Genomic DNA, 25,445 nt, shown 5'->3' on the forward strand with positions numbered 1-25,445 from the left:
GTGATAGTAAGTCATTTTAGCAGTAGAGATATTAGCAGAGAAGGAAGAGAGGAGGGATTGATAAAGACCAAGGTCAGTAGGATCTTTTGATTTGTGCCACTTCCTCTCTGCACCCCTGAGTTTAGAATGATGTTCGCGAAGAACATCAGAAAACCAGGGGGCAGAGGGTGTGGCGCGGGCGGGCCTGGAGGAAAAGGGGCAGAAGTTGTCCGAGCAGGCGGTTAAAGTGGATAAAAGAGTATCGGTTGCACTGTTAGTATCTAATGTTGAGAGCTGATCAGGTGGTGGATGTGTGGATGAGACCAAAGAGGATTGGCGAGAAGGTGAGCGTAGGTTTCACCAAAAGGTGACCTGTGGAGGAGTGTGTGTTGTGTTCTGAGACAGGTTGAGGTTGAGAGTGAGGAGAAAGTGATCTGAGGTGTGCAGTGGAGCGACCAGTGTATGGTCAGTGGAGCAGTGGCGTGTGTAAATAAGGTCTAATTGGTTACCTGATTTGTGAGTAGCCGCAGTAGATACTCATTTGAGGTCGAATGAGGCAAGCAGAGTGTGGAAATCAGCAGCCTGAAGTTTTTCTAGGTGGATGTTGAAGTCTCCAAGAACTATGAGAGGGGTACAATCCTCCGGGAAGGATGAGAGTAGCACATCAAGGTCCTCTAAGAAACTGCCAAGTTGACCTGGTGGATGATAAACAACTACAAAATGGATTTTAAAAGGCCTAGTGATGGTAATTGAATGTGATTCAAATTAGCTGTTTTCACACAGAGGTGGTAAAGGATTAAATTTCTAATCATTTGAGATGAGAAGACCAGTACCTCCAACCAGTCCGGTCAGACGAGGGGTGTAGACGAGGGGTGAAGTTGTTTGAATTGTCCGTGGTGAAGAAGTCAGATTAGTAGGTTGTATTCGTATTGAGAATTTCCATGACAATATACATCCATTACATTTAATATTTTGGCTTTCATCACTATTTATGTTTATCTTTCTTCAGAAAAAAATATTAACAAATGCCAAAAATTTGAGCCAGGGAAGTTTCCGAAATTTGGTTGATTTGACATGACCCATTGTTGTGAGTTATCAAATAGTCACATTTACAGTTAGGCTAAAGTTTGCTATCATTACAGTTCCCATTGGCTAATTTTAGGATACCCCATTAGAAATATAAGAGGACAAATGCAATAAAAAATTATGTGTTATAAAAACAGTGACATTGTTTTAACAGTAATAGATTTTCTCATTACCCAATTATTTACTAAAATGGTGAATGTCTAAGTAATCTATGTTTTACACTGAGTAAATACAAACACTGCCCAGTGCCTATGAGTCTGGTTTGGAGCTAATGGATCACTCTGGAAGAGACATGCAAACGCCCCCTTTTAGACTACTTAAACTTGACACCAAATAGGATACATGTCGCTACCAGGGTGAGTTTTAAGAAGTCTAGTGGTCTTTCCAGAATGGATGTTTTAGCAGGTCCCCAAAAGAGAGAATATGGCTGGTACTTGTCTCTTATGGCACCAAACACAAAGGGACCGAAGTTTGCATGGCTTGATCCATCAAGACTCTATTGCAATTCACAGGTAAGCAATCCCTCATGTTGCATGCAAAACTTATAGTGTACAATGTACTTTATTGAATAACCTAGCTTTGAAACTTTGTATCTTGAAGTCTGGTAGGTAAAGTAAGAATTGCTAGAATGTGATTGACAACCATGAGCTTTATTGTTTAAAATCTCTGATCTCTGTTTTCTGTTACTCCTGGCTGATCCAGGCACTGTCAGATTGTGTAAAAGATCTTCTAAAACCATTCAAGAATGAGACCATTGACCTGGTGGCTGGAATAGATGCCATGGGCTTCATCCTTGGTATAAAACTTTAACTTTTGAAGCTGGTGTAGGGTAAGACAGTGAACTCGAGAGATTATATTTTTAGCTCAGTTCACATGTTCCAGGAAAAGTAAATATAACTCCTGGGGAAATAGACTAAATATAGAGTGGGATATACTCCACGGCCTGACTTAATGAAATGTATATACTAGCTAACTGTAATATCTAATCACTAGTTTGAAATAAATGAATAACTGAAAAACAGTTTACTTTTATTTTTTACTTTCTCCTCCAATTTCAGGGGCAGCTGTGGCCATGACTTTAGGAAAAGGATTTTTGGCCATTCGAAAAGCAGGACACTTGTGTGTTGAAACTCGCACTCAGGACTACAGCGACTACTCTGGACGAGAGAAATGCATGGAAGTGCGTGTTGATGTGTTAAAGCCAGGTACTGATGTACATAAACTCGTATATGTCACTATAATGCCACTCTTAAAAATAAAGATTCCAAAGGGGGGGGTTTTGCAGCAATGCCAAGGAAGAACCATTTTAAGTTCCTCAAAGAACCTTTCGGTGAACAGTTCTTAAAAGAGCCATTTTCTTAGTTTGAAGAACATTTTAATAATCTAGAGAACTTTTTTCCACTATAAAGGTTCTTCATGCAATGCCAACAAAGACCTTTACTTTCAAGACTGGTTGATAATGGAAACAGAAAAATCTAATTAGTTATCTTTTTAAATATAATGTTTGCAGTGTTTTATAAATTATTGATCAGCTCTGCTGTCCTATTTTACTATATAATTCCATTGTACTACATAATGACTGCAGAACTGTGTATTCAACCATTTTTTTCCATCAATGACATCTAGTTCTATAACATCAAAATGGGAAATTCTGACAGGTGTTATGATGTACTTCAGGTCTACGGGTTCTTATAGTAGACCAGTGGATTGAGACTGGAGGAACTATGAAAGCAGCTATCAAACTGGTGGAGAATCAAGGAGCTACTGTTGTAGGTAAGCATAAAACACCAAATACAAATGTTTTGAGACATGGTGAACATATCCACTGACCCTCTCCACCCAAAACTGTTATATCTTTCTTTGATATTGATTCTCCCCTTTAGGACACTATCAAAATAAATAATGTAGCTGGAGTGCGACTGGTGAGAGTTTATTGACATTCTTGTGCCATTAGCTGCTGTATGCAAGATACAACACAAAGGATTTGAACAGCTGCTTTCTGTGAGAGGGTGTAATGGCTCCCGCTGTCGAATGAATAGCTATTAGGATCACTACAATAGTCTTGATTAACTTGCTAAAATGAGTGCTATTATTTCTCTATTCTTTGTAGGCATTGCTGCTGTGGCCATTGAAAACAGCGAGGGAGGAAAGTGGCTAAAGGAAAACTATAAATATTCCCACTGCATCCCAAATGAGCTGCAATCTCAGATAGACAGTCAATACTTGGAATCTTTAAAAACTTCAGTGGTTAAATACTTAAATCAGCCGTTGAATCATTTGGAGAAACATAATATGTGAGATATTATTCAGAGGTTGTGCATTTTTGTGTGTGGAGATGTATGGATCAATTGAGGACTGATCTTTCTAATCTGATTAGGATTAGATCTGGATTTGATCCATTACACACTTTGTGTTTTAAGCATTCAGTCATATTGGTCATTATAAACAGTCTGACTTCTCTAATTGTTACACACAATTACCAATAGAGGTCACTATCAGATTGTAACTCAGATTTCTAACTATTACTAACATGAAAATAGTAAAAATCAATAATGATGAATTTAATGTAAATGAAACATTAATTATACAGTATTAATACAGGGTTTTTGCAGGTTTTATAAAGATGAATTTAAGAATTTAAGAAGTCCTTTTTAAGACCAATAGTAAAAATGTAAAGAATAAATTGAAGGGAAAACAATACGTCAATATGTTCCCTAAATGTAAATGTCAAAGGAGAAACGCAATGAGTAAAAAGCATAAACTCGCTTAATTTCGTTACATTTTTCCAGACTTAATTTTGCATTTGTATCTCAAGTACATGAATCTTGATTTAAAGATGTTTAGATATTTGTATTGGAAACTGGACATAAATACTGAGGAAGATATAAATTTTTTGCCAAGCATGCAACATTGATTTAAGACATTTTTAAGGCTTTCATTTTTGTAAGGGTGAATTAAGACCTTTTTAAGATCCGCAGAAACCCTGTAACATGACAATACTGTTAATATTAGGACTTTTGGAAAATACAACCTCTTTTATTTATTGTGAGAGGTTTTTAAATAAATAAACGGCTCATTTAAGAAAAAGGAAAAGCATTTTATTTAGAATAAAAATGTCAATCACAGAAAACTATGTATACATGTCCTAACACTTATAAAGTCTTTATAGCAAAATTCATTTTGAAGCTATATGAATGAATTCCTATATAACTTCAAGATAAATGACCCTTTTAATAAACAGGATTCTTTATATAGAAAAATACAGTTATCACTGTTTATTGCTTTTTGTGCAACTCATGCATGATCCTCTTATGTACCTTTTAAAAACAGTGCTGACGGTAAACTTAGCAAAAATGTGAAATAAAAAATGTCTTTGTAATTAACACAATATAATAATTAATCACTAATAACTATTATGCATAAATTGTGCATAGAAGTCTAGGGAAAACAGAATACCGCCTTTGCCACAAAAAATGCAAACCTCAGGCTGTCCAACAAAGGAATGTTTTCTTTTATCCAGCGGATATTCAGTTACACCCTATGAATAATAAACCACACTGCTGTGGTTCTCCATCCCACCTTTTTATATTCTCCCTATGTACGTACAAACATGTAAGTTTGCGTGCATGTTTTGCTTTGGTACCCTTATTTTTTGGTGCAAATGTTTGCGTTTTCACAATGTCAGTCTTTACTGACAACAGTTAGGCTGTTTCTTCTTGGAAGTTGCATACAGGTTATTTGAGTTGCTGTTGATTTCTGTGTGGATAAAAAAAAAGTTTACATGTTTTATTTAAATGCAAATGGAATATTGATTATATGTACTATTCATCAGTCCACGTTGTTCTACAGAAAACCACTGTTTCATAACCTTTTATAAAAATGTAATAAATTTTTCATCCTCTGAAATCACTTTCTTTAATGAATTCAGGCAACCCAGGCAAGGAACCGATAATGTCACTGCCAACTTTTCATGATGCAATCAAATTCCATGGATATAATAATGTCCTTATTGTACTTACGAACAACTTCCCCAATCCGTCTGGATCCACTTTTCTCCAGTTCTGCCAGTACATTGGCCTCAAATGTTAAAGATGCCACTCTGAAGAAAAACTCTCTCACATTCTCCCCTACAGACACAAAAACAGTAATTTGACGACATTAACAGTAGCAACGCTGATCTAAAGTTTCCCAAATACTTAATATGACTGCAAAATTGAAACTGCAAATCCCATTAAAATATACTAATCTATAATATTGTCTCTAGTTAAGAACTCACCAGACAAAGCGGACACAGCCCAGTACTCTGCTTTCATCTGATCTGCCAGTTTTATGGCATCCTGCTCAATTAGTGTATACTGTGCAGGAGACTGCAGAAAAGACACAATAATTGACATAAATATACACATATATTGTATTATGCATGGCCTTGAACTTTAATATAAAACATATTTAATATGTTTATAATAATAATAATAATAATAATCATAAGAACATAATAAACAAATTTGAACAATTTACGGAGTCATATATGTACCTTATTTACAATTATGAATTATAAAATAATATAATGTTGATATAAAATAAAAATGGTCACTCACACTCAGATCTTTCTTTGTGCCAACCAAGAAAAGCAATACACTTGTAGGATCATTCTCTTTCATTGCATCCTCTAGCCATTGCCTTTAGAAGAGGATGATACATTTCAATGTGTGAAGCAAGAATGAAATGGAAAAAAGCGTATTTTCTTCCCTATTGAGATGTATATCCAAGTGATACAGCATCTTAAACTAGACAAAATGAAGACAAAACTAGGACAAAATGACTATTGCTCAACCCTCACACTGGTGCAAACGTCATCAGAAAAGAAATATTGTTGCGAGGGGGAGGAGAAGTTAATGAAGGCATATGAATTTTTTAAAAATACTGATGCACGTGGATCAATCATTTGTAATAAAAACTGCAATTTTAAATAAAATTACCTTGTATGTTCCAGTGAAGCAACATCCGTCAAATCAAACACAATGATTACAGCTGGAAACAGGAAATTCAAAAGAATATTAATTGTTGTATGTCAAAATTTAGGGCACAAAAATTTCAATGGGAAAAAAAACGTATTCATTATTATTACTAACCAGAGTCATCACTAGGCCTATTTTAGGAGGGTTTTAGGCCCCCTAAATTTCCACCCAGGCCCCCTACAAATTTGCAGTTAAGTCCGTAATATGTACACTAATTTGTGATCGCCTCAGTCCCCTTTAAAACTCATATGAAACCGGCGGCAGGCTTTGGCTCAGCCCCGTATTTTAGTCTGTTATTCAGCCAGCGTCAGAGGCAGAGGACAACGTATGTGCATTTATTGATAGATTGTTATAATATCAGCATCAGTGTAGTTCTTTGTCATAAATGCAGTTTACGTAATATGATGCGGGAGCAATTCAAGATGGTTTCTCATCCACTGTAAAATCTGGGCTTTTTTTTTTATTTTTTGGCATGAGACTTTATGACTTTTCCTATTCTTGCTATACTTTGTACTTCAGTGCAATAAAATTGCTAAAATTTGTTATTGTGCCCCCCTAATATTGAAATCCTAAAATTGCCCGTTACTAACATTAATATTATGTTACATTAAATAATGTATTAAAATGGAATAAAAATATTAGTTGTTAAATGATATTGTTTGTTTGTATTATTTAATGTTATTTTCTGGTGAACCATTCCTTACCCTGAGCTCCTCGGTAGTATGTAGAGGCAATGCATTTAAATCTCTCCTGTCCTGCAGTGTCCCACCTCAAAAATGAAAACAAAAAATATAGCTGTATAAATAACTTGTTTAGAAATAATTAGGCTGTCATAAAATTTGGGTCAAACTCACAGTTGTAGACTGAAGGGGACCCCAAGAACTTCAAACCTCTCCATCTCAAAGTCCACACCAATGGTGGCCTTGTAATTCTTGTCAAAGACATTTTTGCAAAATCTAAAGAAAAAAAGTTTAAAAAGATTAAATTACTAGGCAATAAGGTTTCATTAGTTAACATTAGTTATCAACTTTAGTTAAAGCTGCAGTCCGTAGTTTTTCCTCTTTGTCGCCATCTCTGTTCGAAATCTGCAATGGCAGTTATTCACAGAATTATGAATAACTAATTCATACGTGACTACATTTAATGCCCTTCTGATATTTATCCTTGTTTTCGCATGGGCCCGGTTGCAGTCTCTTTTTTTCTGTAGCCAGTCCGAAGTCTTTTGCGTTTTACAACGGGTGAATCTCCAGTTGTCACTGGTGATTGTCGTTTGAACCTTTCTGGATCCGCCATCAAATTGACAAGTTTAATTATATCAAGTGCTGTGAGAAAAGGCTATAAATCTCCACCATCAACATCCTCACACGCAATATAGCCCACTAGCCGGGACACCTTCTTTATGTGTACAGATGTGACGTAATGACGCAAAGACTCGAATTTCCCGCGGAAATCCACCAGTACCACAGGAATTATTACAAGATTACCGTTTTGAATCGAGCTAAGGCAAGCAGATAGTTTTGAACACTGGCTGGTTATGTACTTGATCAAAAATTTAGTTTGGATAATTTTTAACCCCAAAAAGTTACGGACTGCGGCTTTAACAAACAAAGAATGAACAATAATTCAACAGCATTTAATAATCTTTGTTCATTTTAACATTTTGTTTATTAATACATTATTATAATACATTTTTATTTGTTCACATGAACAAACAATGAACGACTGTATTTTTTATTCATTTAACATTGACAAATTTTAATAAATACTGTTATGTATTGCTCATTTTTAGTTCACGTTAGTTAATAATGTTAACAAATGAGACCTTATTACAAAGTGTTTCCAATTACTATATTCAGCCAAACACTAACTAAAAGCAAGCTGACCGCTTTGACGTAATATGTTAATTCTGCAACTTTACTCACCTATTAATCAAACAGGTTTTCCCCACTGCCAGATCACCCACTACAATGACCTTGGAGATTTTAAACCTACTGGACAAAAAGCACAGGATAAAACAATGCTGCATAAACCACTGATTCAGCAAAACAAAAGATAACTTCTCACCCCACGGTTCCCGTCCTCTGCTGCTGACAGGCCGTCTTCACCTTGCTGTGGAATTCATTCTCTGTGTTCAAAGCAGCGCCTTTGCTGAAGCACTACAACAGGAGTGAATATTAACACTCATTACTCCAGGAAGCACTTGAGGAAATGGGCCAATGCAGGAATTTCAGAACAAGCACTACCATCAGTGCATTGTGTGTAAAACATGTACCTTAGGAAGCTGGCCGATTATGCGGTCTTTTCGTACAGGGGGCAGTACACTCATGATGATGTTCCTGCAGGAGAACCACAAAGTTATGAATCACAGCTTGGCGTTTTGTAACATGGCACACACCATTAAAGAAGGAATGAGTAATGGCTGCTCAGAATGAGGCTCTAGAGAGGGAGACTTGCATGAATAAAAAAAGGATATTTATTTTAGTTCAGCTTATGTGTAAATTTGACCGTCATCGAACAACGAATATGTAGGAACTGGTTAGTTTTAAATAGTTGCCTACTTGGTCACTAAATAGCGGCATGGGTGATGATGACTCACTAATCTGTATTTCGTTAATCCCAAAGTCAATCTGAGAACAAAGAAAAACACATAATTTGTGACAAAACGTGTTTGACCTTGTTTGTGGTGCCTCTTTTTGTCTACTTTTGGTGTAACGTGTAGCTTATACACAAGGAAGGCTACATAGTCATATAAAGAATATAAGATTTATTAAATACTGTAGCTACTTAATGAGTTTTATGACTCATCTGATGTACATAAACAATCCAAACGTCACATTTTAAGAACAAAGGATACATTCTTTAATCCACCTTCATCTCCATTCCATCCTTCCAAAATCATAATCGTGCTTCGTAACACTGTTGCTACAAACAAACGTGTGCTTCTTACCTCAGGACGTTACTGTGAATGTAAAGCGGTCTCTTCCTGAGACAAAGAAGTTTGAAATGCGTTTATAAGTTAAATGCAAGAAAAAGAAAAACGAAAAGAAACTGGAGGGAGAGAAAAATCCATCTATCGCGTACAGTATCCAACTTTCTAAAGAAAACGGAAGGATATTCCTTCACCGACCGACGGAAGCGCTGGGAACTGCATACAGATGATCCGTCTCCTCCAATCCCCCGGTCTGTCCTCTGTCCAAACCAGGAAAGAGGGGTAGCAAACGCCCCCTGCAGCCCCAGGGTCCGTATACGACACTATAATACTGTTGTTACCGTGCATCTCTTTTGATAATGTGGTTAACTTGTTATTATACATGTTATGACCGGGTTTGGTCATCTTTTTTTAAAGATAGGCCTTAAACACGCAAACGCTGCAAAAATGCCATATATATATTTGATTCTCTTTTTTTTTTAAAGCGTTTAGAAACGTTTTGCACTCAATTAACATGTTTGTTTTCATATTTTTTTGTCATCCCTTGCAAAAAGTTCTGGGTTGTAGGCCTACCATATGGTTTTAGGCCTACCCCATATGCAGCATTCAAAAGTTTGGGGTCAGTAAGATTAAAAAATCATAATAAATTAACATTTTTATTCAGCAAGGATCCATTGGATTATTCAAAAGCGACAGTAAAGATATTTATAATGCTACAAAAGTATATAAATTAACATTAATATATAGCCTAATATTATATGTAGCGTAATATCGCTGTTCAGCTTTGCAAAGAAAGATCTATACATTTTTTGTGTGAATTTATTAAATGAATTTATAGAATAGAAGTAGCCTATGTAGCCTATAGCCTTTGTGATTAGAATGAATGTTGGAATTATAAACTGCAGCTTATGTTGTTTTTGTTAGAGAAATTTATTTGTTTGCAAAATGGAGGAGTACAATATTGTCCCCAGACCTATTTGAGGGTTTCCCGCCAAAACCTCTAGCGCCACCATCAGATAGGCTAAAACATGTAGACTTCATTCATCTCCTTATAACTTTGTATTAAAAAAATAACTTTGCTTATAAATGTTTGTCTGTCCAAGATATGGTCCAGCTAATGTGCACGTGTAGAGTAAACAAAGAGTCGATGCAGCAATGAAAAATGCGATTGGATCTTTTAATTGCCATATTGATGGTTGCAATTTCTCCCATTGTATAGCCTACAAGTGGACCGTCTTTCTCTCCTGTAGGCCTAATGGAGGCTACCTGTTCAAGGTATGGCTTACCTAGGCTAGTAGGCCTACCTCTTTTCAGTTCTTCTCAAACACTTTCAAGCGCTCTAGTGCTTTTTCCACAAGCGAGTCACCTCGCGAGGTTTGATTTTGAGGTGCTCCCCCCTGAAAATCGCACATGGGTCGGCGCCGTGGCTTAGTTGGTTAAAGCGCCTGTCTAGTAAACAGGAGATCCTGGGTTCGAATCCCAGCGGTGCCTTATTAAATGTGCGCTCAATCTAAGAATGAACAACATTCGCAAAACAGTCCACGTCTTGCAATCCATTGGGGAAATCCGAGGATTTTTGGGCTGGTGTTTGGAGACTATGACAGTGCGTCTGCATTTTGAACCAGGCTACATTGTGCAGAGACCCGAGGACCTGTCATTCCTGCTCACAGACAGAGCATGCTAACTCCATGCAGGACAGGCAAAAGCCTGGAGAAGAACCATCACGTGGCCCATGTGTTGAAGTGGGCGGGCTCTGTGGCGCAATGGATAGCGCATTGGACTTCTAGGCTGTATGAGGCAATTCAAAGGTTGTGGGTTCGAGTCCCACCAGAGTCGCTGATTTTGGTGTTATGTTAACCCTATAATGCAAAGTGTTGCCCTTAGGCAACAGAAACTTTAACCCGTTGTGTTCTCAACATATTCATTTAAATAATTTCAAGATGCAATTGTCCGAGAACAGTCCAATGAGTTGTAAGTGAAATGCAAAAACCAACAACACTTTTTACGCATTCTAAAAGTTTAGCATAAAAATAATTTAAATGTAGGCTATCAATCAATACAATTATGTAATCTTGTATACGCTGAAATTATCACTTGTAAGAGAATTTTTATTTATTTATTTATTTGCCATCAGCCACAAGAGGGCAGCAGACAGAAAAAAATATCATGGTAAGGGCTCTTCGTTATCTAACAGTCGGTTACAATGTGGTGGAACTTGAAAGAATATCAGATTTTACATTCGTTTTGTTGTACTGATGTCTGGACAATGAATGAAATGAACAGAGTGTGAAGATCAGATGTCGATGTCTGTATGTCTTTGTGTAGCCTGTATGCGTGGGTGTTCCAAACCCTATAGTCTTTTAACAAGGTTTTGCTGAATAAATGATAGGCTACTGTTGAGCAATCATATTTGCAATGAGTTTAATCATGACTCTGCAATAAATAGGACAATTCTGGATCTTTTTTAGTTAAAATTTAGGTTAATAAGAATTTCCTATTTTTCATCTAATGGATTATTATTATCATGTAGGCCTACTTATAACCAGTTCATTATTCAGTCACATTTGCAGTTTCTATCAGCCTATTGTTCAGTTTCTAATGTTGTTATTCTGACTGAGGACGACTGAAGCAGAGATGTTTAAATAGTAATTGAATATTTAAATGTCAAGACGTACAGCATATAAAAATACACTTCCAAGAGTAAGGCTTCAGCACATTTGAAAAGGTCATTTTGTGAACTTTTCACCTTTCAAATTCTATTTCTTCTATTTCTGTTAAACCACAGTCTCTTTGCTCTGTTTAGTTTAGCTCTGTTAGTCTGTTACATCAAGATGAAAATACACAGTGCATGCTAATTTTATCAGATTAATAATGTATAGCGTTAGCCTAATATGGCCAATACTCTAGTTGAAATGTTTATTAAAGATATTACATTGTGTTAATTCAGTGTAGAATTAATTCAGATTAGCATTAAATTACATAAAGTCGCCGTTTAAGCAAATTTACATGATTTGAATTTTATAAAATCTGTTTTAGTCTCACTAAAGTGTGAGAACTGAGAAATTGCTCAGGGCTGATACTGCAGAAATTCTCAGGGAAACTAACCAGTAATTTGCATGACAGGACAGCATAAACCTCCACGGTTGCTTCACAGCGGTCAGTGTTTTTTCTAGCCCTCCTCCATGCAATCATGCAGGTCAGTTGTGCTCAACCTAAGATTATTTTTATGACCTGGACATTTTTAGGAGATTTGAGTCATATAATACAGCAAAATTATGAACTTTATAAACAAAAGAACCTTAGGCTGAAACTTATTTTATTGCTGTCCTCACTGTTTTCAAACTATGCTTTTACTTTTCCAGAACCAGCTTGGTTACATATTTGGTTCATCCCATAAAGCACACGGTAATCCAAGTTTGAAATGTTTCATGCCTCAGAATGTGACAGTCAGTGATCAGGAATGTTCAGTGTTTATATACTCACCGGAACTGCTTTGTAATGTAAGAGGACAATATGAGGCGAAAGGACACTGCCGAAACTCATTCTCAAAGGCGTTACCTATTATAATTATTCACAGTACTGATACTTTTACCTTTTTAAATGCTCTTGGATAATTTAAAAATAGCCTTTGAAATGAAAGAGTTTCATCTTGGGTTAATATGTGTTTTTATATTAGAACTTTGTCAGCATGAACAGATGATGAAGATGATAACTTGTGAAATGAATCAAACATAATTATTTTATTTATATAGGAACAAAAAAATTTGCTATTCCCTTTCAATGTATGGAAAAAGAGCAAACAATAGTCCTGTATGCTGTATGTGCTCCTGAGATTTAAAAGCATCTAACTGAGGTCTAAATCACTTCCTACGGCCAAGAAGGTCAGGAGGTTACCATGAAGATAAGCCAAGAAAATATTTTGTCTATACTTTATCTCAGCTGTAGGCCATTAAATCACCAGTGAACAATCTTCTTATTGAGAATCAAGTGACACCATAATAGTAAGGTTGTGTAAAGGCGGTCTACTGGTCATGGTGGTTTTACCTGTGTTATGTGGTGTTGAGAAGAATGTGTGATTCAACCCCCTTTAAAGATCTGGTCTTGATAGGCCAAAAACATGAAGCCAGTTAGATGCTGAGGGAAGAAGTTACAGACAGAACTTGTCTTGAGAATTACAAATTCCCGACAGAAAACTGATACCCCGTCCAATTTTGATGACTCCAAGTGCTTGCGCTACTTCTAGTACGAACAAATGAATTTGCAACGGTCGCTTTGTCATGTCCTGTGTGGACAGCTTCTAGCTGTTGTGGTGCGATGCAACAATGGTGGCATCTGATGTAGAAATGGTGTTATAGCTTTTAGGGACAGACATCAGAATTGTTTGTTCAGCATCAAATCCATCTTGCTACCCAACAGGGAACGTATTCAGAACTTCCCTAACGTTCTGGCAAGGTTCTTTCAAACTTATGAACAATCGTTCTTCCAGTAATGTTAACGTAACCTTTGTTAAATGTTATCTGGTCGTTAATAGACCAGCAGCACCTCGTGGTACCACAGAGAGGCACAAAATCACTCTCAAGAACGTTTTCGTTCAGTGTACCTTGCTGGTGGAATGATCTTCCCAACCCTCCCAAAATGCTATTTCACAATCTATACTTCACCATATTCCTTTGTCGCTCTACCTCTTAATCCCTCCCCATTCTAGCTTTAACTATCCTGGGATGCATTTCCCAAAAGCATTGTGAGCCCAAGTTGATCGTGAAGATGCAACAATATTATTGATCCGCCTGCATTGACACCATTATATGAACTGAGCTAGACGATAACATCACTTTTTTCTCCAGAGCGGCTAATTTTACAACAAAAATGAACTATCATTGAACTTACTTAAGCTGGACTATGATGTTATTTTCTTCATTATTTTCCTGTTATCACTGTTAAGCGGCTTTGAAACAATCTGTATTGTAAAAGCGCTAAATAAATAAAGGTGACTGACTTGACCATTGTCACCAATGTTCTTCAAGATCAACTTAGCTCACAATGCTTTTAAGAAACACAGCCCTGAGCGATGGCTGAAACTACAAGCACTTCTCGTGTTTATTGCCTCTTTAAGATTAATCGTTTGTTGTTTCCTCAATTGTTAGCCGCTTTGGTCAAAAGCGTCTGCTAAATGAATAAATGTAATAATCAAAACAAGTAGGCCTACATCAAGTACAAAAATGTTATTTATATAATTCATGGAACGTTTTTCTGAAACATTTTAACTGGATGTTAGTCTAATGTTTAAACATACAACTATTACTTTTTTTTCAGATGATTCTAAACTTCTGAGAACATTCAAAAGTAATGTTCCCACAATACCCTATACTAGCAAAACCTTAAGACTATTTTTTTGTAAGCTGGCCGGGTAATAACTGAACACAAACTTTACTTTAAGTAACATAACCCTGTGTCAGAGTCAGTTCCCCCTGCTCATTTGCTGTGTTTTGTCCCCTCTAGAACTCTGTAGGGGTACAGGAAGTGTTGCCTATAGTGACGGGGCGCGTTCAGAATCCAGAAAACATGGAGAAGTACGAGAAGATTAAAGTGGTCGGCAGAGGAGCATTCGGGTAAATAAAACAACGAACGCGTTATTGGTTCGCGAAATGGTTTTAGTGATGTGCACTCGTCTGTTTGAACTAGTTGATTTACAAAAATATTATTGTACGCTCTAAACTCGGTAGAAGTTTTACTTGAGGAACTCAGTTGAAGAGCTTTAAATCTGCAGCTCTCCTCTCAGAATGAGCGCGAGCTGTAGCGGAATATACAGCGCATCACTGTCTCGCGTTTCCGCATTCCATCAGTACAGTTACAGAGCCATTATCACCCTATTCAACGAGTTACAGTTGCATTAAGAGTTTGAAAACTCTCCCTTTCGAATGGAAATAAGAACTGTTGGGCAATGAGTAGCTCGCCTTACTCGTTTTAAATTTCCCTGGAATGTTTACAGCTTTCCTAATGGAATTACTATCGAACTTTAGACTTTACTATCGGTCCAGTTGCAAACATGATGTAAAAAAAAAAAAAAAACTTACAAATGACACTTTCTTACTTATAGGCTAAGTTAAAGTGTGGGTAGACTACTGTTCTGTGTGAAAATTGTTGCCTACTCAAAGTTCAAAGTTTCTAGCGTAAAAAAAATAAAAATATTGGAGAAGTAGAAATGTTTGAACATTTATTTGTATTTAAGTAAAGTAGGCTAAGTAAATTAAAAAGTAAAGGTTTTATTAGCTTTTAAAACTGATCAAACCAAAGCCTTGTGGTAAAAGAAGTGCATTAAATTGGATTGACTGGATACTTGTAGCGTTTTTTTTTTTTTAAACTGTACTTGCAGGTAATAGGCCTATAATACTAATGAAATAAAAGGCATCTTAAGTGTACTTAAAGAGTGTACTTTCATGACAGTTTCTTAACACACCTCAATACACTTAAAAAGTGCACTTTGTGATAATGTCATATTAACAGTTTTACTATAAAGTAGCCTACATTTAAAATTAGGGTTCAGTTCTTTGTCTCGTCTCGTTAATGTTAGTGGTTTGTTTCTCCAGTGATTCCCTGAGTTTTTTCTGCCTGTACTGTGAGTTTTTGTATTAAAGACATTTGTATTTTTGTATCGTGCGCTTCTATTGTGCAGCTACTCGTGACACATACTTGATTGCAATTTTAACTAGTGTGTTAAAATTCACAATAAATCGATTAGACAGCACTAATTTAAAGTTAACTAAACTAAATTCGGTAACACATTACATGCACTTACTATAGTAATAACAATGATGCATAATTACAAGCATCTAACCCTAACCCTATAGTGAGTACATGTAGTTAATTAATATTACTCAGTACTAATTTGTGTAATTACACTGTAAGGTCACCTTAAAATAAAGTGTTACCTAAGTTCTAAATTCATCATTACAAAAGTGTAATTACAAATATATTTAAATACACAACATACAAGTTTCAATAGAAATGACATTAAAGACATTATGCTTGTCAGTATTCGTCAGTACACTTTAACCTGTTATTTCAACCTCTATCCTGAAACCTAAAATTGTTCAACTTTAAATTCAGCTGTTAAACTTGAAATTGAAATCCACACATTGACCTGCATCCTGACTTTTTATCTGATACAGGATAGTGCACCTTTGTCGCAGACGCACCGATGGCGCGCTGGTGATCTTGAAGGAAATCCCAGTTGAGCAGATGTCCCGTGATGAACGTCTCGCGGCCCAGAATGAATGCCAAGTCCTCAAGTTACTCAGCCACCCCAACATAATTGAGTATTATGAAAACTTCCTGGAGGACAAGGCGCTAATGATCGCTATGGAATATGCTCCAGGTATACACTTTCTTCACTCACTTTTTGACGGTGACTTAATGTGTTCCTACAGTTTAAGTCAGGGACATAATAGTTCATAATATTTATTACTGTGATGCAAAAATAATAAATAAAAATATTTAAAGTGTATGGTAGGAGTTGTTTTGAAAGCCTTTAATCTGTTTTCCTTTTAATACAAAAAAAGTGTCATCACAGTAATGTCACAACATATTTTTAAACAAAATATGATGGAAGATCATTTTCTTTATGCAAAATATAATAAAATAGGTAATATAATAAGCATTTTGAATTATGGTTCAATAGCCTTAGGATCAGTTATCATTTTTCTCTTTATGATTATCCTAGGTGGAACCCTGGCTGATTACATACAGAAACGCTGCAACTCCTTGTTAGATGAGGATACAATATTACATTTCTTTGTTCAGATCTTACTGGCCCTTTATCATGTGCACAATAAACTCATCCTACACCGGGACCTCAAAACCCAGAACATACTCCTAGACAAGCACCAGATGATAGTCAAAATAGGAGACTTTGGAATCTCGAAAATTCTTGTTAGCAAGAGCAAAGCTTATACTGTAAGTAACAAAATTGTCTGTACTTCTGCAATGATTTGAGTTTGACAGCATGCGATTTAGTTACAGTCCTCCTTCTCATGACAGGTTGTGGGGACACCGTGTTATATCTCTCCAGAACTTTGTGAAGGAAAGCCATACAACCAGAAGAGTGACATTTGGGCCCTAGGCTGTGTGCTTTATGAGCTTGCTAGTCTCAAGAGAGCTTTTGAGGCAGCAGTAAGACATATTTTCTTATTTTCTGGTTGTCTTGATTTTGAAGAATCCGAACATCGCAAATTACAATAATGTTGAATGACAAGCTAAGCAACTTCTCTGTTTCCCAGAACCTGCCAGCCTTGGTGCTGAAGATCATGAGTGGCACATTTGCCCCCATTTCAGATCGTTACAGCCCAGAGTTGAGACAACTAATTCTCAACATGCTGAATCTGGACCCATCCAAAAGACCCCAGCTCAATGAGATAATGGCTCATCCCATCTGCATTAGGCCATTGCTCAATCTTTACACTGACATAGGCAACGTCAAAATGCGCAGGTAGATTTATTTTATTTTATTTATCGCATTTTATCGCATTTAATTGTGCACGCTAAGTATTGTAAATGCACTTATGCACTTTGCAGCTACTAAATGGATTAAATTATTCTCTTTTTAGAATAGAAAAGCCACTTTCTACTGCACAGACAGGCCCTCATGGAAGACCTGGTGGACGCGTGACCAGCACCAGAAACAGAGGTGGGGTGTTATTTCCCTAAATATTGTCTTATTTACTAATGTTATGTTTTAAAGCATCATCGAATATTTTATTAATCCAACCTGGGCCTTGCTGATTAAATATCAGGTTTGGAGTTCATAGGGTTTGACTGTCAGCATGAGGATTTTCTGGTGCCATTTGTTCCATTTCATCTACTAGGAGGACTAACTTCAACAAAGATGATGCACCCATTGCCTTTATCTTCAGTGTACACCTGGGGCAGTGGCATTTCCATTCCTCTGCGTCTGCCCATGTTAAACACAGAGGTTATACAAGTGTCCCTGGGCCGCACACAGAAGATGGGCATCACCAAATCTGGGAGGCTCATCACATGGGAGGTGAGATGATGATTTTTCTTGAGTATCAATCATGTTTTATTTCCGTTTTTAATTTTTACTTCGGCTTGACTCTATGCCAGGCCCCCTCGGTCGGATCCACTGAGCCCACTCTGCCCGGTGCTGTTGAGCAGATGCAGCCCCAGTTTATCTCCCGCTTCCTGGAGGGACAGTCTGGTGTCACGATCAAATCTGTCTCATGTGGTGATCTCTTCACCACCTGCCTAACAGGTATGCTTCTTATAATCCAGAATCATCGATTTCAGAATCAACCGGCCCTAACGACACAACCAAAACAAACAAGGTTTAGTCACTTTACATGTCCATCAAACTACCTAAGTGGGCAGTTCTTAGACTGAAGCTGCAAAGTGGACATGACTTTAAGTCTGTCTCTGCAAAATTAAGCACAAAGTGATTTAAACGTTTGCAATAAAATGAAAAACGGATGAAAGGAGGATGTAATCACCCCTTTAGACTATTCTTCCTACAGAGCTCATTAAGCAGCATTTGTTCACACTGCAAAAGCTAATCTCTTGTCCCCTGGCATTGTAGCACAGCGGTGTACATTTGTCTGCTCTAGAGTAAAGGATATGCTATAACTATTCGTCTCTGCAGGGGAATCATTAGTCCCCAGCAGATATAGAGGATTAAAGGGCTTGACTTCCAGCTCAGTTGCTCTTCTTGTGCAGCGGTTTGCACTGATGGAGAAACAATTGTTGTTTAATTCTTTGTTTATATGCAAGAGCAACTACAATCTGCCTAATTTGCTTTCGGTTCTGCAGACAGAGGTATAATCATGACGTTTGGAAGTGGAAGCAATGGTTGTCTTGGACATGGGAACTTCAACGATGTAACACAGGTAGATTTAGATGATCTTTTTTTTTTTTTTGCAATGGTATATTTAGGAAAGCTAAGGATTTAAACAAACTGACCTTAAGTATTGACCTCAGGACTCAAAAATAAAGATGATCCGCTGGCCTGGGATCAGTGTGAGAGAGTTCTCATTGTTAAACTAAAATGAAAAAAAAAAACTGTGTTAATTGAAAATTAAATATGAATTTTAGATGAAAAACTTAGACAAATAAAATTAATTAAAATAAGTTCAAGTACTAAAATTAAGCTATTATAAATATATATAAAAAATAACTAAAAGCACATAACAAAATTAAATTAACCTAAAATTAAAATGAAAACTGAAAAATAAAATACTATAATAGTATATAATACTAAAAAAACTAATAGTTTCCTGTATGAGAAAAATCCTGCCTCGGCTTGTGATAGAGACTTGGGCCAGTAAGCAACCACTTAGCAATACCTTAGCAACCAACCAGAAAACCCAAGCAACTGCATAGCAATGGGCTAAAAAAACATCTTAGCAACTGCATAGCAACAACTTGGAAACCACCCACACTTCCCCTATAGCAACATGATGGCGTCCTGCACACAGATCCCGATTTCACCAAGTGCAACATGTTCCTGGATCAACATCTTTGTTGATCCTGGAACAACATTCCAATCAACCAATCAGATTTGAGGGACAAGTTTACAGTTTATGTCAAGGTTAGGTTTACAACCAGGGTTGGGTGCTTCTACATCAGTGTTTTTCACCTACCATTTCCCTCTGATTTTAGGGATAATTTGTGGGTAGGGTTAGGCTTAAGGATAGGGATATGGTTAGGATTAAATTTCCGGACAGGAATGTTGTTCCAGGATCAACAAAATCAGGACACCTCTAGTGTTTTCTTTACAAAATGTGAAAATATAGTGTTAATTAAACTCATAGTTCCATGTTCCTGTCTTTGTATTCAGCCCAAGATAGTAGAGGCTCTTCTGGGTTATGAGTTGGTCCAAGTGTCCTGTGGAGCATCCCACGTTCTGGCAGTTACCAATGAGCGAGAGGTTTTCTCCTGGGGGCGAGGAGATAACGGTAAATGAGCAACATCACTTGTCACTTGAATACTGTGTTTCTTTGTGTTTCTCTTTGTACTCTTGCAGACAGCAGCAGCAGCGCCTCCAGGCAGACCTGGCATTTTGTGCTCCATCGTTCTCGTTCTCTCTCTCCGCCACACTCACTCTGTATTATGTCTCTGTTTGACAGGCCGGCTTGGTTTGGCCACTCTAGACTGCCACAACTCTCCGCAGCAGGTGAGTTTGCCCGCTGATTTTGAAGCCCAGCGTGTGCTGTGTGGGGTGGACTGCTCCATGATCATGAGCACACAGCACCAGATCCTGGCCTCTGGGAACAACAGGTACTCCATATGTCTTCTCACAGTTCATTATGTACAAAAACAGTATGAAAAAAATCATATTACTTTAATAAAACATATTATATTACATTAGGAAAACTGGAGTAATGTCTGTTCAAGTGATTTTAGCTGGATGCTTATATTTCATTTATATTTATATAGATATAATACTCAAAAGCTTGGGGTCAGTAACATTTTTAAATGTTTTTGAAGGAAGTCTCTTATTTTCACCGAAGCTGTATTTATTTATTCATAAATAGTGTAAAACTTAAATAAAAACTTTAAAAAATATTATTACAATGAAAAATAAATGTTTCCTATTTGAATATATTTTAAAGTGTAATTTATTCCTGTGATCCAAAAGCTGAATTTTCAGCATCATTACTCCAGTCTTTAGTGTCACATGATCCTTCAGAAATCATTCTAATATGCTGATTTGATGCTCAAGAAACTTTTCTTATTATTATCAATGTTGAAAACAGTCGTGCTGCTTAATATTTTTGTGGAAACTGTGATTTTTAAAAAAAAATCATTATTCTTTGAATAGAAAGCTCAAAAGAACAGCGATTATTTGAAATAGAAATCTTTAAATCTTTTGTAGCATTAAAATTTATTACGTCTTTGCTGAATAAAACGATTAAATTTTTTTTACTGACCCCAAACTTTTATATATATATATATATATATATATATATATATACACTGTATATACTCACTATTTCTCTCTATACTCACTATTTCTTTCTCTCTTATATATTATTTCTTTCTTTCTTTTTCACTTCCTGAAACTTTTCCTAGCATTGCAACAAAATGCATAGTAAATCATTATTTATTTATTATTTACTATATTTATTTTCGGTCTTCCACATTGAATGATGGGTAATGTGGATATTTAGTTCAAAGTATGTACATGTTAAATTATGTAATCAGCATTAATAAAAAAATATTTTCCAGTTCAAATTTGCTACTGACACAATTCTTGAACACAGATTTCCCATTAGTAATGATGACATCATGTGCTCATGACTTGAAGGCAGCATCATCATTTACCAAAGCTTCAGACGGCATGTGGTTGGTTGAGGTGTTGACTGTCACAGATTCCCAAATGTGTCTATATATTTTGACATGTTGCTGGTTAATGAGCCTTAAAGTGGATTTTTCAAAAGCCTGGTATGAGTCTAATTGCAATTATAAATAATAATGCATCTCAAAATGTAAAAAACAAACAAAAAAAATCTCCATGAATGTCTTGCTAAGCAGTTTTGCTTATGTTAGGCAGATTTTCACAGATTGCCAAACCAGTTTAGGGAGTTAACACTCCTCATTCCTGCTTCAGCATTTGAAAAGACTGTGAATTATGAAGACATTTCATCACAGGAAATGACACAATGACCATATTTTAAATAACAGTCACACCCTGTCAGCCGCTCCATCTGAGTGCTAAATATCGTTGTTTATGACCCTTACAGACTTAAGGTGATGATACACAGGGCAACTTTTTGAGCAATGTTGCCGGGCAATCTTGCCGAGCGATTGTTGCTTGGGCACTTTCCCATTGAAAATAGGCAATACATTTCTATCTGGATAATTGTCAGTCGTGGGCCCTTTGTCTCATCTGGTTGCACGTTGACAGCAACATTGCCCAGCAACATTGCTCAAAAAGTTGCCCTGTGTATCATCACCTTATTAGAGCAGATTTTCAGAATAAACCCATTGCCCTTTGTGAAAAAGAAGTACACTGTAGGATACTTTAAAAAAAGAAAACTGATTGACACTTAATTGAATGTTAACGGCACTTAAAAAATGTATTGTAGTTTAAATTTTGTATTGAATACAGTTAGCTGAACTTTAGAGTGCTTTTTTGACCCACTTTAGACTTAAGTACATCTTTATATGTCATTTCACAATTCTATTGTACTGCATGTACTGACAAGCATTTATGGAAAACTAAAATAAAATAATTTAAAGTCATTTCTATTGAAACTTGTACTGCAAGTAATGTATTTAAATATAATTGTATATTATACAAATATTTGTAATATATTTGCCATATACATTTAAAATACATTAACTTTAAATGTAATAATATCAAATAGCATTAAAATTATAATCAAGTACTTCACAAGTGTTTTAGTTTGTTAAAACTATGTAAGTGTACTTCTTTTGTAAGCACGACAAACGATTATTCAAAATTAAAATGTACTCGACTTTTGATATGACATGATTACAAAGTGCACTTTTGAAAAGTGTACTTAAGTCTGTTAAGAAACATTGACATTCAATGCCCGGTTTCAAAGGCTTTAAGATTAGTCCCAGACTAAAATGCATGTTTGAACTGTTTTAACTGAAAGCAACTTGCACTAACATAATTTCCTAAAATATGTCAGTGCCATTGTTTTGTCTCAAGATGCACACCAGTAATGTTTTTTTCTAAGGCCCGTTTCTAAAAGCTACTTAAATGTCCTAATTGAACTAAGGCCTAATCCTGGCTTAATCTAAGCCCTGTCTGTGAAACCAGGCCTAAACATACTTTCTTTAAGTACACTTAAATGGCCTTTTATTTGATAAATATTATATTATCTGCAAGTAGATTTTTTTGATATACTGAAGTACACTACAAGTGCACATTCAGTACTTTTCACAGAGTTGCTAAAGTGATATTTGAATGAATAAATAACCATCTTAAATGCAGATTTAACAAGCTGGGTTTGGATAAGGTCTCAGGCACAGAGGAGCCCTCATCTCACTGTCAGGTGGAAGAGGTCCACACGTTCCAGCCTGTCCAGTCTGCTCCTCTAAATGTTGAGAAGATTGTTTATGTAGACATCGGCACAGCACACTCTGTTGCAGTCACAGGTCAGAATTCACAGAATTCAACTCAATGTGCTGTTTTGATTTAGACCGAGGACCGACTCACAGTCTATGAGTATGTGCCCTAAATGCAGAGAAAGGTCAGTGCTTCACTTTCGGCAGTAACCAGCATGGGCAGCTTGGCTGCAGTTCCCGCAGAACCAGTCGAGTGCCCTATCAAGTCTCAGGACTGCAGGGAATCACCATGGCCGCGTGTGGCGATGCGTTCACTCTGGCTATTGGAGCAGGTAAACAAGACGTATACTAGTGAATCTCACAAAACAGGTCACACTGAAGTCTGATGAAGCCTATTTTTAGGAGAATTAAGATTTTTAAAATTGTATTGTCATGAATCTTTTAATGACAACAAAGTATACTTCCGCCCCAATTTTCATTACTGCAATGCATCCAGACATGATGATCCTGATTTTTCACCCATGATTAACAAGTGTGTATTGTAATTATTGTAATACAGTCATTTTTATAGTATTATAGTGTGAAAAAGCATTGTAATACAATGTATTTTAACCCTCTAATTTTTAAAAGCTATTTTAAACCATTCAGGTTTAATGTTTATTGGTAAATCTGATGTTACATCCAATCCAGCATGGGTAAAAACCTCTTGGCTTTGGTTTTTATTTATAACAGTATCAATTCAACAAAAACCTAAAAAACGCTAATGCTAATAATGTATCTCGATGGTCAATTTTAGACATTCTACTAATTATAAGTAACTTTGCATCTACATGTCAACTAACTCTCATTAGAGTATTAGTAGACTGTTAGTTAACTTAGGTTAGGGTTAAAGGTGTTAGGGTTCGTGTAAGTAGAATAAGTTGACATGTAGTTGCAAAGTTACATATAGTTAGAATGTCTAAAGTGGGTCATCGAAATAACGTGTTACCCATTTTGTTTTGCATTGTTAATGACAATTGGAGGGAAATTTTTGTTGCAATACAAAGGAATGTAATGGTCCATATAATATATATGATACTGGGATAAACATTGAACTGGACAGCCAAACTACATCAGCTCAAAATAAATGCAATGCATCCCAGACAAGGCTGCTATCAAGCCATCAATTTGTTCCGTCACAGAATGTGCTCTAGTGGGGGCAGGTAGGTTAATTAATGTGACACGTGACTAAAGGTCAGCATGTAACCCCGACTGTGTCCCAGAGGCTTAGAAGACTCTGAAGACCTTTATTGTTTCATGTTGTCTTTGTTCATTCATGATTCTCACAGGATCTGACATGCAGAGAAATAGACTGACAAAGATGTTATTCAGCCAAATTGTGTCCAGAATTGTGAGTAAATGTTCTGCTTCTTCATTCGGCAGAGGGGGATGTGTACACCTGGGGTAAAGGGGCACGTGGTCGACTTGGAAGGAAAGAAGAGGATTCTGGGATACCAAAGACAGTGCAGCTCGATGAGAGCCACCCTTTCACTGTCACGTCAGTGGCTTGTTGCCATGGAAACACACTGTTGGCTGTGAAACGTAATGTGCAGCTATAATTACTTATACTAATGTTTACAGAATCTAGGCATTTATTGTAATGTATTTGTTGCAATTATCTATTGTTGATGATTTGGCATTACAAATGTTGTTGTCATTGTTCTCTCATCAGCCCTTAAAACACAGTGACTATATTCTTACTCATCATTTCTCTCCTTTCCTCAGCATTTTTTGAAGAGCCTGTTTCAAAGTGACAGCGCTGCCTCTGCCCAAATTCCTCCACACACTCCGCAGAAGAGGAATAAGGATTGAGGGATTGGACGCGATACTGTCGCCTCTGTGAATTATAAGCCATGCAGTTGCGTTTACAATGTAACATGATTTTCAGCTATGTAAAGCTTTTTTTTTTTAACAAATGTAAATAACTGTTTACTTATAACAGCAGAATTGCACTAATTCTCTATTTGCAGTATTACATATTTTGTGTACATAAATTAGACTGAATTAGGTTAAAATGAATCATAAATATGTAGTATGTTAAATAATGCCTGATTCCTCACTGAGGCCGGACTGAATGGAAGAAAAAAAATGCAAAATTATTTTTGTCAAGATAATAAAGTGCTGCTTATGTTTCCACCTATTTGCAAGTTAAAGCACTATTTCTAAAGTATATCATAAATATATGCCTGCTGGACATTGTGACAGTAATAATAAGGGAGTTCTTATTTGTGGCCAAAATATTTTTTTAAATATAAAAGCTTTAATAATAAAAATACATTAATAATTTTGAATAAAATATTCTTTATATTTCCAATAATAATAATATTTTATTTTTAATGTAATTA

General features: G+C 36.3%; 3 protein-coding genes across 6 annotated transcripts; 2 read left to right on the top strand and 1 right to left on the bottom strand.

The window, feature by feature from the left end:
* The first annotated feature begins 1,377 nt into the window (after positions 1-1,377).
* LOC311090177 (adenine phosphoribosyltransferase) lies at positions 1,378-4,150 on the top strand. The gene is made up of 5 exons (XM_084125327.1): positions 1,378-1,577; positions 1,768-1,861; positions 2,124-2,270; positions 2,743-2,838; positions 3,176-4,150. Exons 1-5 carry the CDS (start codon positions 1,455-1,457, stop codon positions 3,361-3,363), a joined length of 648 nt encoding a protein of 215 aa, XP_083981453.1. The 5' UTR covers positions 1,378-1,454; the 3' UTR covers positions 3,364-4,150.
* Positions 4,142-9,271, bottom strand: rab34a (RAB34, member RAS oncogene family a). 4 transcript variants are annotated; one of them, XM_084125322.1, is made up of 11 exons: positions 9,031-9,271; positions 8,356-8,419; positions 8,148-8,239; positions 8,006-8,071; positions 6,938-7,039; positions 6,788-6,852; positions 6,045-6,096; positions 5,664-5,745; positions 5,342-5,432; positions 5,085-5,192; positions 4,142-4,821 (listed from the first exon to the last, which is right to left on the bottom strand). In XM_084125322.1, the coding sequence occupies exons 2-11, from the start codon at positions 8,407-8,409 to the stop codon at positions 4,754-4,756; spliced, it is 780 nt and encodes a 259-aa protein (XP_083981448.1). In that variant the 5' UTR covers positions 8,410-8,419; positions 9,031-9,271; the 3' UTR covers positions 4,142-4,753. The 4 variants fall into 4 exon arrangements, with proteins under 4 accessions (XP_083981448.1, XP_083981446.1, XP_083981449.1 ...); XM_084125320.1 differs by having other exon boundaries at positions 8,006-8,074; positions 9,031-9,170; XM_084125323.1 differs by lacking the exon at positions 9,031-9,271 and adding an exon at positions 8,642-8,705.
* A 5,263-nt stretch (positions 9,272-14,534) lies between these two features.
* nek8 (NIMA-related kinase 8) lies at positions 14,535-25,239 on the top strand. Its single transcript, XM_084125311.1, has 15 exons — positions 14,535-14,621; positions 16,182-16,387; positions 16,733-16,965; positions 17,050-17,181; positions 17,289-17,497; positions 17,616-17,695; positions 17,874-18,052; positions 18,133-18,280; positions 18,832-18,908; positions 19,859-19,976; positions 20,148-20,298; positions 22,988-23,151; positions 23,241-23,393; positions 24,484-24,642; positions 24,826-25,239. Exons 1-15 carry the CDS (start codon positions 14,575-14,577, stop codon positions 24,852-24,854), a joined length of 2,085 nt encoding a protein of 694 aa, XP_083981437.1. The 5' UTR covers positions 14,535-14,574; the 3' UTR covers positions 24,855-25,239.
* Positions 25,240-25,445: the final 206 nt, after the last annotated feature.

This window comes from Abramis brama, assembly GCF_963993115.1.
Source record: "Abramis brama genome assembly, chromosome: 10".
Taxonomy (NCBI): domain Eukaryota; kingdom Metazoa; phylum Chordata; class Actinopteri; order Cypriniformes; family Leuciscidae; genus Abramis; species Abramis brama.

What these genes read in the sequence shown, in the direction of transcription:
- LOC311090177 (XM_084125327.1), top strand. Translation starts at nt 1,455, where the DNA reads ATGGATGTTTTAGCAGGTCCCCAAAAGAGAGAATATGGCTGGTACTTG. An exon ending in GACTCTATTGCAATTCACAG is followed by an intron (nt 1,578 to 1,767) that starts GTAAGCAATCCC and finishes TGGCTGATCCAG; the next exon opens with GCACTGTCAGATTGTGTAAA. An exon ending in TCAAGGAGCTACTGTTGTAG is followed by an intron (nt 2,839 to 3,175) that starts GTAAGCATAAAA and finishes TATTCTTTGTAG; the next exon opens with GCATTGCTGCTGTGGCCATT.
- rab34a (XM_084125320.1), bottom strand. Translation starts at nt 8,409, where the DNA reads ATGAGTGTACTGCCCCCTGTACGAAAAGACCGCATAATCGGCCAGCTT. An exon ending in TAATCGGCCAGCTTCCTAAG is followed by an intron (nt 8,240 to 8,355) that starts GTACATGTTTTA and finishes CTCCTGTTGTAG; the next exon opens with TGCTTCAGCAAAGGCGCTGC. An exon ending in GGCTGTGTCCGCTTTGTCTG is followed by an intron (nt 5,193 to 5,341) that starts GTGAGTTCTTAA and finishes TTGTGTCTGTAG; the next exon opens with GGGAGAATGTGAGAGAGTTT.
- nek8 (XM_084125311.1), top strand. Translation starts at nt 14,575, where the DNA reads ATGGAGAAGTACGAGAAGATTAAAGTGGTCGGCAGAGGAGCATTCGG. An exon ending in CGCTATGGAATATGCTCCAG is followed by an intron (nt 16,388 to 16,732) that starts GTATACACTTTC and finishes TGATTATCCTAG; the next exon opens with GTGGAACCCTGGCTGATTAC. An exon ending in CTGGCCTCTGGGAACAACAG is followed by an intron (nt 20,299 to 22,987) that starts GTACTCCATATG and finishes TCTTAAATGCAG; the next exon opens with ATTTAACAAGCTGGGTTTGG.